Genomic DNA, 19495 nt, shown 5'->3' on the forward strand with positions numbered 1-19495 from the left:
TGATGTATTTCAGTACTCACCTAGATGTTGGTGTATTACGGTACTGACCTAGGTGTTGGTGTTGATGTATTACGGTACTCACCTAGGTGTTGGTGTTGATGTATTACAGTACTCACCTAGGTGTTGGTGTTGATGTATTACAGTACTCACCTAGGTGCTGGTGTATTACAGTACTCACCTAGGTGTTGATGTATTACGTTACTGACCTAGGTGTTGATGTATTACAGTACTCACCTAGGTGTTGATGTATTACAGTACTCACCTAGGTGCTGGTGTTGATGTATTACAGTACTCACCTAGGTGTTGGTGTATTACAGTACTCACCTTGGTGCTGGTGTTGATGTATTACAGTACTCACCTAGGTGCTGATGTATTACAGTACTCACCAAGGTGTTGGTGTTGAGGTATTATGGTCCTGACCTAGGTGTTGGTGTTGATGTATTACAGTACTCACCTAGGTGCTGATGCATGACAGTACTCACCTAGGTGTTGGTGTTGCTGTATTACAGTACTCACCTAGGTGTTGGTGTTGATGTATTACAGTACTGACCTAGGTGTTGGTGTTGATTTATTACAGTACTCACCTAGGTGTTGGTGTTGATGTATTACAGTACTCACCTAGGTGTTGGTGTTGATGTATTACAGTACTCACCTAGGTGTTGGTGTTGATGTATTACAGTACTCACCTTGGTGTTGATGTATTACGGTACTTACCGAGGGGATATTGTTAGTGTATTACGGTACTTACCGAGGGGATATTGTTGATATATTACGGTAATGAAGAAGTTAATAGTGCTGATGTATTACGGTACTGACCGAGGTGATGGTGTTGAGGGCGGTGTCAGCTCCAATGCTGAAGTCGGAGCCGGGGACGTTGTTGGAGACAGTGGCGGGGATGACCACCATGGGAATGCACAGCTCCTCATACTTCTCCCTGGCTGTCACCAGCTCCAGACCACCCATAAACGCCTGGGGAGGGGACAGGAGGAGAGGGGAGAGTCTAGACCTGATGTTTACGAAGCATGTGACCAATACAATTTGATTTGATTTTGAGAGAGAGGTGAAAGGAGAGGAAGCGCAGCAGTGGGGGACACTACTGAGGTACCGGGCTTATTTGTCTTTTGTGGTTTTGTGGTTAGACATTACATTTACATCTTAGTCATTTATCAAATTCAATTTTATGTTCTGAATTAGGTAAGACAACCACATATCAAAGAAGACATGCATGTGATGGGATAGTCTTAAGACTCTTACCTCAAACCCTCCAATTATTACCAGAGAGTGGATATTGAACTTAGCAATAGTCAAGCTGATTTCCTCAATGAACTTAGAAGGCAGGACTCTTCAAATAAAGAAGCAGACATCAGTTATTGTGTGAAACATCAGTGATATACAGTACTCACAAGCAGGGGAAGGGTGTATATTTTTTAATCTCTGCTCAAAAAATATTTGTACATTTTTACATAAACCCTGGATTGCTGCTGACGCTATGTATTGGCCAATGAGAGGCTTTGAAGCCAACGGTCGGCCATATTGTCACTCCCCAGTAGGAGCAGTCCTCCATAGGAATGAATGGGATTCTACAGTATAGAGAGAAATAGTAATGGCGTCTTTTTGTAGGCACTAACTCCGACACGGTTCGTTGGACAAAGCCTATGAGAAAATTGAATGCCGTTTTTGGATAAACGGCGAAAAATAAGGTCTGTGGTAAACACAGGCTTAGGAGATCTTATATGTTTTGTTCAATGAGATCATCTTTATCAGCTAACGTCACTTTTTGGGAATTTTTGGAAATTTACACTACCAGTCAAAAGTTTTAGAACACCTACTCATTCAAGGGTTTTTCTTTATTTTTACTATGTTCTACATTGTAGAATAATCGTGAAGACATCAAAACTATGAAATAACACATATGGAATCATGTAGTAACCAAAAAAAGTGTTAAACAAATCAAAATATATTTTATATTTGAGATTCTTCAAATAGCCACCATGTGCCTTGATGACAGCTTTGCACAGCATTCTCTCAACCAGCTTCATGAGGTAGTCACCTGGAATGCATTTAAATTAACAGGTGTGCCTTCTTAAAAGTTAATTTGTGGAATTTTATTCCATCTTAATGTGTTTGAGCCAATCAGTTGTGCTGTGACAAGGTAGGGGTGGTATACAGAAGATAGCCCTATTTGGTAAAAGACCAAGTCCATATTATGGCAAGAAGAGCTCAAATAAGCAAAGAGAAACGACAGTCCATCATTACTTTAAGACATGAAGATCAGTCAATCTGGAAAATTTCAAGAACTTTGAAAGTTTCTTCAAGTGCAGTAGCAAAAAACATCAAGCGCTATGATGAAACTGGCTCTCATGAGGACCGCCACAGGAAAGGAAGACCCAGAGTTACCTCTGCTGCAGAGGAAGTTCATTGGAGTTACCAGCCTTAGAAATTGAAGCCCAAATAAATGCTTCAGAGTTCAAGTAACAGACACATCTCAACATCAACTGTTCAGAGGAGACTGTGTGAATCAGGCCATCATGGTCGAATTGCTGCAAAGAAACCACTACTAAAGGACACCAATAAGAAGAAGAGACTTGCTTGGGCCAAGAAACAAGGACATTAGACCGGTGGAAATCTGTCCTTTGGTCTAGAGTCCAAATTGGAGATTTTTGGTTCCTACCACCGTGTCTTTGTGAGACGCAGTGTGGATGAACGAATGATCTCTGCATGTGTATTTCCCACCGTAAAGCATGGAGGAGGAGGTGTTATGGTGTGGGGGGGGGGGGGGGGGGGGGGGTGCTTTGCTGGTGACAATGTCTGTGATTTATTTAGAATTCAAGGCACACTTAACCAGCATGGCTACCACAGCATTCTGCAGCGATACGCCATCCCATCTGGTTTGGGCTTAGTGGGACTATCATTTGTTTTTCAACAGGACAATGACCCAACACACCTCCAGGCTGTGTAAGGGCTATTTGATCAAGAAGGAGAGTAACGGAGTGCTGCATCAGATGACCTGGCCTCCACAATCCCCCGACCTCAACCAAATCGAGATGGTTTGGGATGAATTGGACCGCAGAGTGAAGGAAAAGCAGACAATAAGTGCTCAGCATATGTGGGAACTTCAAGACTGTTGCAAAGCATTTCAGGTGAAGCTGGTTGAGAGAATGCCAAGAGTGTGCAAAGCTATCATCAAGGCAGAGTGGCTACTTTGAAGAATCTCAAATATAAAATATATTTTGATTTGTTTAACACTTTTTTGGTTCCAACCTGATTCCATATGTGTTATTTCATAGTTTTGATTTCTTCATTATTATTCTACAATGTAGAAAATAGTAAAAATAAAGAAAACCCTTGATTGAGTAGGTGTTCTAAAACGTTTGACTGGTAGTGTACATAATAATAAAAAACACATACATCACATAAAGGCATCATCAAGGTCATGTTAACTGACTGCTATTATCTCATAGAACAAAACATATAAGATCTCCTAAGCCTGTGTTAACCTCAGACCTTATTTTGAAAAACACAATTTTTCCCACATTCATTTTTGCCATAAGGACGTCTGAATGAAACAGAGGTAATTTATTCCTGTGTTTTAGGACTACAAGCTGGCTAGCTATATTTCAATAAAAAATTTCAAGGACAAAATAGTTTTGTTGTTGCAGTGGGGACAGTAACATCAGTACTTTCTAAATATTATACTATAAAGAAAATGTTTTTATATATTTTTTCATTTTTATTTTTATGTTTAGCCACATAAAATAATTTAAAAGTATGCATTAAGGTGTCTGTAATAGAATAAACATGGTAAAAACAAGTAGAGATATAATTTTTTACTATGGTAGGGAATGCCAAGATGGAGGTGCGGTGGCTTCAAAACAAGACACCTGTCAGTCATCTAGTGTATATATAAATCATTGGTTCCACCCCAGCTGACAATACAAACTGAGTAGTAAAAGAGATATGATGTAATACCTCTTGGTGCCCAACTCAGAGCCTCCCTTCCCAGTCCAGCCTGACACTCCTGTCCAGGTGATGGGCTCGATCTGGTCAAGGGGTAAAGATCAGGGGTCAGAGGTTTCAAGTTTCACTTGACAAGAATTACTGTACCAGGCCTTGTTCTATCTTTAGATTATAGATGACCTGGTTCTGTAATCACAAAGCATCCAAGCCTTATATACCATAATGTATAGGATTAAATGGACAAAAGGGACCTGATCCTAGATCAGCTCTCCTACTCTGAGATGCTTTATGAGTACAGGCCCTGATCAAAAGAGGAGTTTAGGCTGAGACGAATGGGCTCTGCATAGTGTGCAGTGCATAGTTAGTAATGTGTACGTACATTTCCGTGAGCGAGACCCTCAAACCCGTCATGAACGGCCAGCATATTGTGTCCCTGAATGATTCCAATCCTCACTGCAGAACGCACGGCAGCATTCATACCAGCACAGGGGGCACCGACGTTAACTATGGCTACATTAATGTTGCTCTGGAGGGGAGAGGAGAGGTGGAGAAAAGGGGAGAGGTGGAGAGAAGAGGATAGGTGGAGAGAAGATGAGAGGTGGAGGTGGAGAGAAGGTGAGAGGAGAGGTGGAGGTGGAAAGAAGGGGGAGTAGAGGTAGAGGAAGAGAGAAGGGGAAAGAAGAGGTGGAGAGGAGGAGGAGAGAAGGGGAGAGGCGAGGTGGAGTGAAGGGGAGAGGAGAGGTGAGGTGGAATGAAAAGGAAAGAAGAGGTGGAGAGAAGGGGAGAGGAGAGAAGGGGAGAGGAGAGGTGGAGAGGTGAGAGGAGAGGTGGAGGTGGAGAGGTGAGAGGAGAGGAGAGGTGGAGGTGGAGAGAAGGCGAGAGAAGAAGAGAGGTGGAGAGGAGAGGAGAGGAGAGGAGCGGAGCGTAGAGGAGAGGAGAGGAGAGGATGGTGACATATTGATCTGTTAGTGCTCTAGTTTGGTAACTAATTTAATGCAACTCATGTGTTAATTGTGTAGGTGTTGTCCCTCACCTTGGTATCTGGAGGGTTGATGTGGGCTAGCATCTTGTATGTGTTCCAGTTGTTTTCAAAGCTCCTGGACAGGGCCAACAAAAACAGTGATGTAACATCCGAGTGAGTCATTTCAGTAACAGTGAAGACATTGTTAGAGTGGTAAAAGTAGGCTACAGTTCTTACTTTCCTCTGAGCTTGATAGCATCCTCCCATCTATTCTCAGCCATGGCAGTAGTCACATCCTTAGTCTGAGGAGACAGAGAGGGGGGGGGGAGTGATTTGATAACATATGTGCTCAGTTATAGGTGAACCCATACAACAGTTGATGGGGCTTAGTTACTGATACTGACCACTTGGACACACTCCATGAGGGGCAGCCTGACAGCCTGGTTACCAGACAGACTGACCACACAGGCTGGGGTCTCTGGAGTGGCCTCCAACAGGGCCATCACAGCCTCCACTCCCATCCTGCTGCCCTGAGGGAGAACACACACCAGGGTTAGAGAGACACCACAGTCAGACACAATCACAACACACCGTCGATAGAGAGACACCACAGTCAGACACAATCACAACACACCAGGGTTAGAGAGACACCACAGTCAGACACAATCACAACACACCAGGGTTAGAGAGACACCACAGTCAGACACAATCACAACACACCAGGGTTAGAGAGACACCACAGTCAGACACAATCACAACACACCGTCGATAGAGAGACACCACAGTCAGACACAATCACAACACACCAGGGTTAGAGAGACACCACAGTCAGACACAATCACAACACACCGTCGTTAGAGAGACACCACAGTCAGACACAATCACAACACACCAGGGTTAGAGAGACACCACAGTCAGACACAATCACAACACACCAGGGTTAGAGAGACACCACAGTCAGACACAATCACAACACACCGTCGTTAGAGAGACACCACAGTCAGACACAATCACAACACACCAGGGTTAGAGAGACACCACAGTCAGACACAATCACAACACACCAGGGTTAGAGAGACACCACAGTCAGACACAATCACAACACACCAGGGTTAGAGAGACACCACAGTCAGACACAATCACAACACACCAGGGTTAGAGAGACACCACAGTCAGACACAATCACAACACACCAGGGTTAGAGAGACACCACAGTCAGACACAATCACAACACACCAGGGTTAGAGAGACACCACAGTCAGACACAATCACAACACACCAGGGTTAGAGAGACACCACAGTCAGACACAATCACAACACACCAGGGTTAGAGAGACACCACAGTCAGACACAATCACAACACACCAGGGTTAGAGAGACACCACAGTCAGACACAATCACAACACACCAGGGTTAGAGAGACACCACAGTCAGACACAATCACAACACACCAGGGTTAGAGAGACACCACAGTCAGACACAATCACAACACACCAGGGTTAGAGAGACACCACAGTCAGACACAATCACAACACACCAGGGTTAGAGAGACACCACAGTCAGACACAATCACAACACACCAGGGTTAGAGAGACACCACAGTCAGACACAATCACAACACACCAGGGTTAGAGAGACACCACAGTCAGACACAATCACAACACACCAGGGTTAGAGAGACACCACAGTCAGACACAATCACAACACACCAGGGTTAGAGAGACACACACACACACCAACAGAGCCTCCACACATATCCTGCTGCAATGGGGATTGGGAAGAACACACACACACACACACACGCGCACGCACGCACGCACAAACACATCACATTACACAGTCAGGCATGCTTTTGCTCATACGCATAGAGAGAGAGAGAGGAGAGAGAGAGAGGAGAGAGAGAGAGAGGGTGAAAGAGACAGGGTGAAATAGAGAAAGAGAGAGAGAAAGACCTACCAGGATTCTGTCGAAGGCGGAGGGGGTACCGCCTCTCTGCACGTGTCCCAGGACAGTGGTACGGGTGTCAAAGCCCAAATTCTTCTCCACCAACTACAAACGTAAGATGCACACACAGAGAGCTACTAGCAACTGACAGTTTAACCTTATTCAAACCCTGGTAGACAACGCAGTAGAATGTTAGTGCTTTAACTCTGAGGGAATATTTGGGAATGGGCTAAAAGTAACCTTGTCCACATAGAGTGAGATGGTTGATGGACGAGACTACTCTAAAAGAGGTCCTAACAAACAAGGAAACAAAACCATTTGAACTGCTAGGTACAGTAATATGAGGGAGAGTTTGCTGACCTTCTTGATGTCTTCAGAGCCGATGGGTTTTCCATCTCTGCCCATAGCTCCCTCTGCCACAATGATCACATTCAGACGACATCCTCTGGCCCTTTGCTGTCAGAGACACAAGACGTCAGCTTGGTGATTAGGTACCAAGGGTGGAAACAGATAAATGGAATGAAAGATTGTGGTGTAATGTGTTTTATTTAAAAAGTACTTCAATATGGAGAAGAAAATAGAAAATAAGAGATGAAGAGGAGTAGAGGAGAAGAGAAGAAGATTAGAAGAGAAGGGAAGGGCAGAAGAAGAGAAGAAGAAGAAGACAAGAGGTGAAGAGGAGAAGAAGAGGAGAGAAGAAGATGAGAAGAGGAGAAGAAGAGTAGAGTAGAGAAGAAGAGGAGAAGAGAAGATGAGGAGAATAGAAGAGAAGAAGGGGAAGAAGAAGAGAAGGGGAAAAGATAAGAGGAGAAGGAGAGAAGAGTAGAATAAGAGAAGGGAAGAAGAGTAGAGAAGAGGATTAGAGAAGAGGAGAATAGGAGAAGAGAAGAATAGAAGAGAATCCTGTCCAGAAGGCTAGTGTCAGTCTGTCTGTGCTTGTAAACATACATCAGCCAGTCTTCTACACAGATGCCCCTCCCATCCCTCATCTGGGGGCATCTCTGGGATGAACACCCAGTCAGCACCGCAGGCTAGAGCAGTCACAAGGGCCAGGTAGCCACAGTGTCTACCCATCACCTCCAGGATAAAGGTCCTCTGGTGACTGAAGAGAACAACAGAGGACACCTCTTTGTTATAAACCAGGTGCCAAAGAGACAACAGAAACAGTGTGTGCGTGTGTCTGTATGCATGAGCGCACGGCTGCAAACGTGTGTGACAGCAATGACCTCTCCTCACCTCTGTGCGGTCGTGGTGATGGCATCCACCACCTCTATGATGCGGTGGAGGGCGGAGTCTGTCCCGATGGTCATGTCTGTGCCACAGAAGTCATTGTCGATAGAACCCACCATGCCTACTATGTTGAGGTGGGACGATGTCTTGGCCTCGTCATCGCTGATCTTACCTGGAGACAGAGAAGTCCCACACTGCTGTCAGTTATATTCAACAGCAATTCCACCAATGTAACCAGGCTATCTGGTGTATCTGGGATCGCTCAAATTGTTTTATGGTAAAAAGAAATGACAAAGAATGCTGAAACTGCATCAGTGGTTAAGTAAATAAACCCTGTGGTTTATTTATCAAGAGCTATTGAGCTCTTTATGTCATTCAGAGAGTCAGTGAGTGATTTAAATTCAAAGGAGTTCAGGTCCCCTCCCTCAGCCAGGCACTTGATCTGCAGCAGTAAGGCAGTGAGGCCTGAGATGAGGTGTGTGAGGCTGGCGTTGGAGACGCACGGTCTTAATAATAAAGAAGCATTTTGTACTTTCAATGAACTATCCAATTTCAATGAACTATCCAATTTCAATGAAGTGTTTCCACATGGACATAGATTTTATTGTGACCCTTCCCAGTTCTTAGGGGTTTTCCATAGTCCCTGTGGGGTTTCAGACAGCCTTACCGGCTTTGACCAGGTCGACCAGCAGAGTGGACCACTCCGTCCTGAACTGGTTAGCTCCGGTTAGACTACCGTCACCCCCGATCACACACAGGTTGGTGATACCCAGCTTGACCAAGTTCAGGGCAGCCTTCATGCGGCCCTCCCTGGCTCTGAAGTCCATGCAGCGGGCACTGCCGATAACTGTGCCACCCTGGTAGAGAGAGACTCATTGAATCAGAAGAAAGACAAAGTCCCTCAGACCGGTGCAATACTGTAGAATACTATAGTAAATACTAAAGTATTACATGTAAAAACTCTACACTTTTTAAACTATAGTAAATACTACAGTATTTAATTTGTATATACCCTGCAAATTCCCCTCCCCATATAGCAATCTGTGTCACACATATCTGAGACACCTAAATTGCAAGTATAGACCATATAATGTGTTCCTATAGGTTATAGAAAAGAGCAGCCCTGAATTATCTGTTCAGAACCCAGTGCTTGCTGGCTTGCTGGCTGGCTGGCTGCCTGGCTGGCTGGCTGCCTGGCTAAGAAAATGTGCTCTTTTAGTATTTCTCCAGTAGGTTTCCTGAAGGAGAAAGCCTCCACTTCTATGTCACCGATAATAAAACAAAAACACTACAGTAAATACTACAGTAATGTCCTCAAAAACACTACATAAAATACTACAGTAATGTCCTCAAAAACACTACATAAAATACTGCAGTATAGTACAGTCTGCAAAACTCTACATTAATTAATATAGTATTACAAGTTTTCTTTAACTACAGTAATTATACTATAGTTAATTGTACATACTACAGTGAAGGCCCAGACGGCCGAAACATCAAGGATTTTTCTGAATATGTCATTATACGCCGTTCAGTGATGCGTGTGAATCTTGCATCTCGTCTGCACCTCAACATTAGGTCGGTTTGAACACTGTCTTCTGTTACTGAGAATATGTCAGCCTATCAGGAAAGAGATGCAGCTCTGTAATCACACCCTGCTTTGATCTTTCCATGGCGCCTGGCCAGGTCCCGACTCAATCCAAATACTCTGTGTGCGCAGAGGTCAGTTTGTGTTACTGGAGCTGACCCCTGTTCTCTCTTAGCTACAGTAGGCATCATCATCACCATCTATGAACACTTGGTTGTGAGTCTGTATCTGTATATACAAATAAAGCAGAACTCTTGGTTTCTTGTCATTCATTTACTGTAATACCCTCTCTAGACAGTGACAGTTGATGACAGTTGTGTCCTGACTCCTGTATTGGCATCAGTGGTTGTGAGTGTCTGATAACAGGACTCACCAGTTGCAGCATCATGGACACACTCTCCCAGGTGGCCAGTTTGATGTTGTCTCCTCCGTCCACCAGACCCTGGTAACCCTGGAGACACACATCATCAACACAAATACAAACTATTATCTTCAACGTGGTTTCAGCCACACACGAGGACCACCGCCTTCTGAAATGGGAGACAACAGCATGCTACTGCAGCGACACAACTTTGTGGTTTGGGATAGAATCTATTTTTTGGCGGTGAATTTGTTAAACCTTCAATCAGATCAGGAATGAATTAATAGTAGAAGACACTATAGTATGGGTGATCAGCCATGATAAACAACACATTATCAAGTGTATAAACTTGAATCAGAGAACTGTGATTGTATTCTATTCTACTGTATGTCTTTACCTCATGAACAAAGTAGACTTTGGCTCCAGTGTAGAGACCAACTCTGACTGTGGCCCTCACAGCCGCATTCATACCTGAGAGACACAGACAGACAAACATGGGGTTTTTAGGACTGACTGAAGGCTCATATATGCATATAACAAGTTATAAAACCTTACACCTTTCAGTAAAGTGTTGCCCTGATGGTCAATGCACTGCACAAAAAAGAATAGTTTGTCAAAGTTCACAGTGACACACACGCACACGCGCACGCACACACACACACACAGCTCACAATGGCAGTACAGTAGTTATGGCGTAAAACAACCCGTTTCACCAATGCTAACATTAATACTAAATCAAGCTTACGATCAAGTTTACGTTTGGATTCAGGGTTGTCATCTGTTGTGACGTGACTATCATTAATCTGATAACTGTTATTTATTTTAGAAATGAACTACGTTTAATTGTTACTTGATTAAATTAATCACGTAACAATTAACTCATTAGGAATTTGGGGCACCACGGGAAAAGTTGTTTAACGAGTTACTATTTCCCGACTTAAACTCGAAAGATATACAGATATCTCTTACATAAATAACAGTCAATTATGAATGATTACCTCACCAGTCTCATTCTGAACGTCGCATAATCCTTGGATCCGCAAGAACCCTAGCCCTTCTGAATATTCAGTACTGCACAAATTCATTTAATAATTTATTCATTAACTAACTAAATAATGGCACAGAATAGACATACACACTTACATGAGATAAAATGTCCCTAGTGGACTGACAAGGTTTGACGGGGCCTCCCGGGTGGTGGAGTGGTCTAAGGCACTGCATCGCAGTGCTAGCTGTGCCACCAGAGACTCTGGGTTCGAGCCCAGGCTCTATCGCAGCCGGCCTCGACCAGGAGGCCCAGGAGGCGCACAATTGGCCCAGCGTAGTCTGGGTTAGGGAGAGTTTGGCTGACCAGGTCGCCAGGTGTACGGTGTTTCCTCCAACACATTGGTGCGGCTGGCTTCTGAGTTGGATGTGCATTGTGTCAAGAAGCAATGCGGCTTGGTTGGGTTGTGTTTCGGAGGACACATGGCTCACGACCTTTGCCTCTCCCGAGTCCGTATGGGAGTTGCAGTGATGAGACAAGACAGTAACTACTACCAATTGGATACCACAAAATTGGGGAGAAAAAAGGGGGTACATTTTTTTATTTTTAAAGACAAGGTACAGCTCGTGCTGTACGTCGGCTGGTCTGTAGAGTTGAAAACATTTTGTAACGTTCAGCTCACGCTGTCTGTCAGGCTGGTCTGTAGAGTTTAAACCATTTCGTAACGTTCAGCTCACGCTGTCTGTCAGACTGGTCTGATATGTTAATTCTGTCATTTTAAGCACTCTGGTCGGAAAGGCGGTTCCATCACACTGACACGCTCTTCTGACTTCATTAGGGTAGGCGGTTACTGACTGGGCACAAGTTTATATGAAAAACAATGATCTCATTTAGAAGGCTACAATCACATTGCTATCTTCACAAAAGTATTCTCATATGTAATCATATATTTTATACAACATTTAGATGTAAACTTGACAGATAGAATGTGTTTCCTTCCTTCCTAACTTACAGTTACTGTGTTATACCATCCTTAATGACATCACAAAATAATAAACAATGTGACAGATTATTCTTTAGACCACCCAGGACCATTCTTAACATTCCTATCTTATGAATATTGTTCACTCTCTTGGAAAAAAGGTTTTGGCGGCAAAAGTCTCTCTGTAACAAAGAGCGTTTCAGTCTTACAATACTGCAGGGCAAGGAAGAGAAAGTTCTCTCTAAATTTACGACCCAGTGTTAAGGTGTCAAGACTGGCACAGCCCCCCCATCCCTCTTTTGTGGGAGAGAGAGGTTCTGGCTATCTTCAAACATTTGCCTAGCTGATGGGTCCTTTGATCCACTGTCAGGAGAGTCATGACATATGATTAAACACATTAAAATGACTTTTATAGCTCCAGAGTGACTTGATACCCATATGTCAATGCTTTTTAAACATAGATTTCATGTGTATCAAGCATGGACATATGGGTATCAAGTCCCTTGACATTTGTGTTTTGGGTTCAGAGTGTTTTGGCTACAACATTCAAAAAGGCTCCTGCACATATTTTCAGAGTGAGAACAGAGAGGGTGTCATGTCTGTAAACAGATCTGTCTGACTCTACTCTATATTCCCTCCATGTTCAGAACACTGTAAAGGCCACTGTGTGTGTGTGTGTGTGTGTGCACCCTTGCGTCTCTGTGTGTTGTGGTTGCCCCATACACAAGCATGGGCAGGACGGTCTCTAGTTTCAACAGAGCAGCTGTGGAAGAAAGCCTCCATACCATGACATTCCACAAAAAGGTCAGAGGGTCTAAAATTAGACCCACATTTTTTGGGGGGACAGAGGGTCACAAGGGGGAGACAGAGGAGGAACAGGCGGGAGATAACAGTGACTCAAAGGAAAAGGTCAGGGGGCACATTTGGAATCCCTGGAATTGGAATCATCTAGCAATGATACAAGTCAGCAATATTAACATCATTCATCATACTAGATATACATTTTTATAGACATACTATAGACATAATGTAATGTATACCACTTCATGGGTGTTCAGGGACCAAGTGAAAGAAGAGAGTGACATAGGATATTACCAGGATATCTATTCACTGTTGTGTAAAGACTAATTAGACATTATACTGCAACTCTGCTAGGGGAAGATGCAGTCTACAATATAATAATCTCTTGTGGACACAGAGCATCTGAACAAATCACAGTTATCCGAGATTAAGTGTATAAACATCTTTGTTTACATGCTAGCTGATGACTGGGCGTAAAATCATGGCCAAGAAGTGCAGTTATTTGTATGGCAATTTGTATGTATTTGTATGTCAGCCTACACGTCCCAAAGTCCCATGGCTCTAAGGGTACAGGATAGCTATCATACTGTACTTAACACATCCTCCTCCCTGCCCTGCCCACCACAGTGAAGGTAAAAGCCTAAAGCCAAAGACATCCATCTGCAACTGACAACTGGCTCTTGGGACTGAGCGACCAAGAAGACAAGCCACTCCAGCATCTGACTGGCATAGCTGATCTCAGTTGCCCTCACAGGTTTTTTGTCTGCCTTCCGCGTGCTTTGGAAGCCCTTCAGACAGAATAACTCCAGCCCTAACTCTTAGTTCAACTCAGGGTGTTGAGTTTGATATAAACTCCTTTGACACTGTGTCAGTTCAACCAAGAGAGCTGGAGGTCAGTCAACATCAGAGAATAATGCTAGTGTAGGCTCGGACCTAAATGATGTTCTCTCTGTCACCTCCAGCCACATGGCAAATGGCCCAAGACAATGCCCCGAGGACCAGTCAGCCCTTACCCCGTCAAGAAGCCCAAATGTAGGCCTCTCTCTCTCTCTCTCTACAGTATCCAGAGGATGACTATTGGAATATGTATTAGTAACCACATTTCCCTCCACAGTTTTTATGCGTGTAAAGTCATAACATATACAACAGCAAAACAAATAACAACATCCGTGATGGAAACAGGACATTTTGGTAGAATTTTATAAATGCCGAGAGATCATTTGTTTGTTGGACATGATGGGAACTTTTGTGTCTGTAAAATTAATTATTCGAGAAATGGAGGTGAAAAAGCCTTTAACACTCAAATATTTATATAATTACCATCATATTGAAGTAAACTTGGAGTCACTACGACTCAGGGAATGCATGCAGTTTATTAGTCTACAGATGAAATAAATTGTGATGAACTTCACATAGTGGTGAAAGTGGAAGCCATACAGTTTATTAGTCTACAGATTAAATAAATTGTGATGAACTTCACATGGTGGTGAAAGTGTACGTGATGAACTTCACAGGGTGGTGAAAGTGCACGTGATGAACTTCACAGGGTGGTGAAAGTGCACGTGATGAACTTCACAGGGTGGTGAAAGTGCACGTGATGAACTTCACAGGGTGGTGAAAGTGCACGTGATGAACTTCACAGGGTGGTGAAAGTGCACGTGATGAGCTTGATGGTCCTTTTCAATAAATATATAATATTCTGGTGTCAAGATGATCGATGCTTGGCTGCCGTTTGACAAATACAAATAATATCCCTTATCCCTAATAATCTCATAATGTAGGTAGCCTACCTGCACTGTCTCTGCGAGCTGTTGGCTAGAGTGCAAGTGCCAAGACCAGAGTGATCACATTTGCTAGATAACGCAATAGTTTTGTGACAAAACCATCAGCACAGTTGAAAATACAAAACAAAACTCATTTAACTTGTATTTTTTATTCGGTACATGGGAATTTAACCGCAAAAGATATTTAACAGCAAAATGTTTTGTACACTGAGTGTACAAAACATTATGAACACCTGCTCTTTCCATAACATAGAATGACCAGGTGAATCCAGGTGAAATTTATGATCCCTTATTGATGGCATTAGTTAAATCCACTTCAATCATTATAAATGAAGGGGAGGAGACAGGTTAAAGAAGGATGTTTAAGCCTTGAGACAATTGAGACATTTAAAAATATATACACTGCTCAAAAAAATAAAGGGAACACTTAAACAACACAATGTAACCCCAAGTCAATCACACTTCTGTGAAATCAAACTGTCCACTTAGGAAGCAACACTGATTGACAATAAATTTCACATGCTGTTGTGCAAATGGAATAGACAACAGGTGGAAATTATAGGCAATTAGCAAGACACCCCCAATAAAGGAGTGGTTCTGCAGGTGGTGACCACAGACCACTTCTCAGTTCCTATGCTTCCTGGCTGATGTTTTGGTCACTTTTGAATGCTGGCGGTGCCTTCACTCTAGTGGTAGCATGAGACGGAGTCCACAACCCACACAAGTGGCTCAGGTAGTGCAGCTCATCCAGGATGGCACATCAATGCGAGCTGTGGCAAGAAGGTTTGCTGTGTCTGTCAGCGTAGTGTCCAGAGCATGGAGGCGCTACCAGGAGACAGGCCAGTACATCAGGAGACGTGGAGGAGGCCGTAGGAGGGCAACAACCCAGCAGCAGGACCGCTACCTCCGCCTTTGTGCAAGGAGGAGCAGGAGGAGCACTGCCAGAGCCCTGCAAAATGACCTCCAGCAGGCCACAAATGTGCATGTGTCTGCTCAAACGGTCAGAAACAGACTCCATGAGGGTGGTATGAGGGCCCGATGTCCACAGGTGGGGGTTGTGCTTACAGCCCAACACCGTGCAGGACGTTTGGCATTTGCCAGAGAACACCAAGATTGGCAAATTCGCCACTGGCGCCCTGTGCTCTTCACAGATGAAAGCAGGTTCACACTGAGCACATGTGACAGACGTGACAGAGTCTGGAGACGCCGTGGAGAACATTCTGCTGCCTGCAACATCCTCCAGCATGACCGGTTTGGTGGTGGGTCAGTCATGGTGTGGGGTGGCATTTCTTTGGGGGGCCGCACAGCCCTCTATGTGCTCGCCAGAGGTAGCCTGACTGCCATTAGGTACCGAGATGAGATCCTCAGACCCCTTGTGAGACCATATGCTGGTGCGGTTGGCCCTGGGTTCCTCCTAATGCAAGACAATGCTAGACCTCATGTGGCTGGAGTGTGTCAGCAGTTCCTGCAAGAGGAAGGCATTGATGCTATGGACTGGCCCGCCCGTTCCCCAGACCTGAATCCAATTGAGCACATCTGGGACATCATGTCTCGCTCCATCCACCAACGCCACGTTGCACCACAGACTGTCCAGGAGTTGGCGGATGCTTTAGTCCAGGTCTGGTAGGAGATCCCTCAGGAGACCAGCCGCCACCTCATCAGGAGCATGCCCAGGCATTGTAGGGAGGTCATACAGGCACATGGAGGCCACACACACTACTGAGCCTCATTTTTACTTGTTTTAAGGACATTACATCAAAGTTGGATCAGCCTGTAGTGTGGTTTTCCACTTTCATTTTGAGTGTGACTCCAAATCCAGACCTCCATGGGTTGATAAATTGGATTTCCATTGATTATTTTTGTGTGACTTTGTTGTCAGCACATTCAACTATGTAAAGAAAGAAATATTTAATAAGATTATTTCATTCATTCAGATGTGTTATTTTAGTGTTCCCTGTATTTTTTTGAGCAGTGTATATATATTAAACCTTTATTTAACTAGGCAAGTCAGATAAGAACAAATTCTTATTTACAATGACGGCCTACCCCGGCCAAACCCGGACGATGCTGGGCCAATTGTGCACCGCCCCATGGGACTCCCAGATACAGCCTGGATTCGGACCAGGGTGTCTGTAGTGACGCCTCTAGCACTGAGATGCAGTGCCTTAGAACGCTGCACCACTCAGGAGACATGGATTGTGTAAGTGTGCCATTCAGAAGGTGAATGGGCAAGACAAAATATTTAAGAGCCTTTGAAGGGGGTATGGTAGTAGGTATCAGGTGCACTGGTTTGTGTCAAGAACTGCAACGCTGCTAGGTTTTTCATGCTCAACAGTATCCCGTGTGTGTCAAGAATGGTCCACCACCCAAAGGACATCCAGCCAACTTGACACAACTGTGGGAAGCATTGGAGTCAACATGGGCCAGCATCCCTGTGGAACGCTTTTGACACCTTGTAAAGTCCATGCCCCAACAAATTGAGGCTGTTCAGAGGGAAAAGGGGGTGCAACTCAATATTAGGAAGGTGTCCCTAATGTTTTGTACACTCAGGTGCTGGGCTAGTAAAGTTGACATAATAACAGGTGCTAGGTTTGTAAAGTTGACATAATAACAGGTGCTGGCTTAGTAAAGTTGACATAATAACAGGTGCTGGGTTAGTAAAGTTGACATAATAACAGTTGCTGGGTTAGTAAAGTTGACATAATAGCAGGTGCTGGGTTAGTAAAGTTGACATAATAGCAGGTGCTGGGTTAGTAAATTTGACATAATAGCAGGTGCTGTGTTAGTAAAGTTGACATAATAACAGTTGCTGGGCAAGTAAAGTTGACATAACAGGTGCTGGGCTAGTAAAGTTGACATAACAGGTGCTGGGCAAGTAAAGTTGACATAATAGCAGGTGCTGGGCAAGTAAAGTTGACATAATAACAGGTGCTGGGTTAGTAAAGTTGACAAAATAACAGGTGCTGGGTTAGTAAAGTTGACAAAATAACAGGTGCTGGGTTAGTAAAGTTGACAAAATAACAGGTGCTGGGTTAGTAAAGTTGACAAAATAACAGGTGCTGGGTTAGTAAAGCTGACAAAATAACAGGTGCTGGGTTAGTAAAGTTGACATAATAACAGGTGCTGGGTTAGTAAAGTTGACATAATAACAGGTGCTGGGTTAGTAAAGTTGACAAAATAACAGGTGCTGGGTTAGTAAAGTTGACAAAATAACAGGTGCTGGGTTAGTAAAGTTGACAAAATAACAGGTGCTGGGTTAGTAAAGCTGACAAAATAACAGGTGCTGGGTTAGTAAAGTTGACATAATAACAGGTGCTGGGTTAGTAAAGTTGACATAATAACAGGTGCTGGGTTAGTAAAGTTGACAAAATAACAGGTCCTGGGTTAGTAAAGTTGACAAAATAACAGGTGCTGGGTTAGTAAAGTTGACATAATAAAGAACAGACTGTATATGCTCCCAATCACCATCTAATACTTCTAATACTGAAGCACATGCACACACACACACACGCACACACACACACACACACACACACACACACACACACACACACACACACACACACACACACACACACACACACAAAAATGTGTACAGACGCACGCAGTCACACACACGCACACCCACACTGTCTCTCTGATGACACACAGACACACACACACTTCTTACCTTGGGCATCACCTCCTGAGGTCAGCACGGCGATAGACCGGCCGATACCCATCTTGGTTGGATCCATGCTTGTATGTGACATGGAGTCTACAGGGCTCAACTCGAACCAGGTGGTGGCACTAAGGAAGGAAAGGAGACGGCTATGGCTGATACCCTGCTGTGGCTGATACTCTGCTATGGCTGATACTCTCCTATGGCGGATACCCTGCTTCTCAGAGAGAGAATGGTAACGGCACCAGCTTTATAAGACACTACCCCCTGGCCCTCCCCCCGCACGCACGCACGCACGCACACACACACACACACACACACACACACACACACACACACACACACACACACACACACACACACACACACACACACACACACACACACACACACACACACACACACACACACACACACACACACACACACACACACGACTCTGGGCTAAATTTACAGTACCAGTCAAAAGTTTGGACACACCTACTCATTCCAGGGTTTTTCTTTCTTTTTTTACTATGTTCTACATTGTAGAATAATAGTGAAGACATCAAAACTATGAAATAACACATATGGAATCATGTAGTAACCAAAAAAGTGTTAAACAAATCAAAATATATTTTAAATTTGAGTTTCTTCAAAGTAGCCACCATGTGCCTTGATGACAGCTTTGCACACTCTTGGCATTCTCTCAACCAGATTCATGAGGTAGTCACCTGGAATGCATTTCAATTAACAGGTGTGCCTTGTTAAAAGTTGATTTCTGGAATTTCTTTCCTTCTTAAAGCATTCGAGCATTTGAAACCACTACTAAAGGATACCAATAAGAAGACTTGCTTGGGCCAAGAAACACAAGCAATAAATATTTGACCAGTGGAAATCTGTCCTTTGTCTGATGAGTCCAAATTTGTCTTTGTGAGACGCAGAGTAGGTGAACGGATGATCTCCGCATGTGTGGTTCCCACCATGAAGCATGGAGGTGGTGTGATGGTGTGGTGGTGCTTTGCTGGTGACACTGTCAGTGATTTATTTAGAATTCAAGGCATACTTAACCAGCATGGCTACCACAGCATTCTGCAACAATACGCCATCCCATCTGGTTTGCACTTAGTGGGACTATCATTTGTTTTTCAACAGGACAATGACCCAAAACACATCTCCAGGCTGTGTAAGGGCTATTTTACCAAGAAGGAGAGTGACGGAGTGCTGCATCAGATGACCTGGCCTCCACAATCACTCGACCT

At 44.0% G+C, this 19495-nt stretch overlaps 1 protein-coding gene and 1 non-coding gene across 2 annotated transcripts in view; one reads left to right on the forward strand and one right to left on the reverse strand.

Annotated features, from left to right (window-relative positions):
• LOC106572792 (ATP-dependent 6-phosphofructokinase, muscle type) overlaps positions 1-18487 on the reverse strand; it is a 75893-nt gene extending 57406 nt beyond the window's left edge. Inside the window, exons 1-15 of the mRNA XM_045696381.2 lie at positions 18264-18487; positions 10439-10512; positions 10054-10131; positions 8760-8949; positions 8099-8264; positions 7811-7964; positions 7223-7318; positions 6875-6967; positions 5323-5448; positions 5156-5220; positions 4991-5054; positions 4337-4483; positions 3970-4040; positions 1255-1342; positions 817-969 (exon numbers count right to left, since the gene is read on the reverse strand). Of these exons, the coding sequence (XP_045552337.1) occupies positions 817-969; positions 1255-1342; positions 3970-4040; positions 4337-4483; positions 4991-5054; positions 5156-5220; positions 5323-5448; positions 6875-6967; positions 7223-7318; positions 7811-7964; positions 8099-8264; positions 8760-8949; positions 10054-10131; positions 10439-10512; positions 18264-18345 (1647 nt within the window). The 5' untranslated portion in view covers positions 18346-18487. The remainder of the gene's footprint in view (positions 1-816; positions 970-1254; positions 1343-3969; positions 4041-4336; positions 4484-4990; positions 5055-5155; positions 5221-5322; positions 5449-6874; positions 6968-7222; positions 7319-7810; positions 7965-8098; positions 8265-8759; positions 8950-10053; positions 10132-10438; positions 10513-18263) is intronic.
• Positions 9292-9348, forward strand: LOC123727483 (U7 small nuclear RNA). Its single transcript, XR_006759478.1, has one exon. It is a non-coding gene; the product is annotated as a U7 small nuclear RNA (small nuclear RNA).
• Positions 18488-19495: the final 1008 nt, after the last annotated feature.

This window comes from Salmo salar, chromosome 15 (assembly GCF_965601325.2).
Source record: "Salmo salar chromosome 15, fSalSal1, whole genome shotgun sequence".
Classification (NCBI taxonomy): domain Eukaryota; kingdom Metazoa; phylum Chordata; class Actinopteri; order Salmoniformes; family Salmonidae; genus Salmo; species Salmo salar.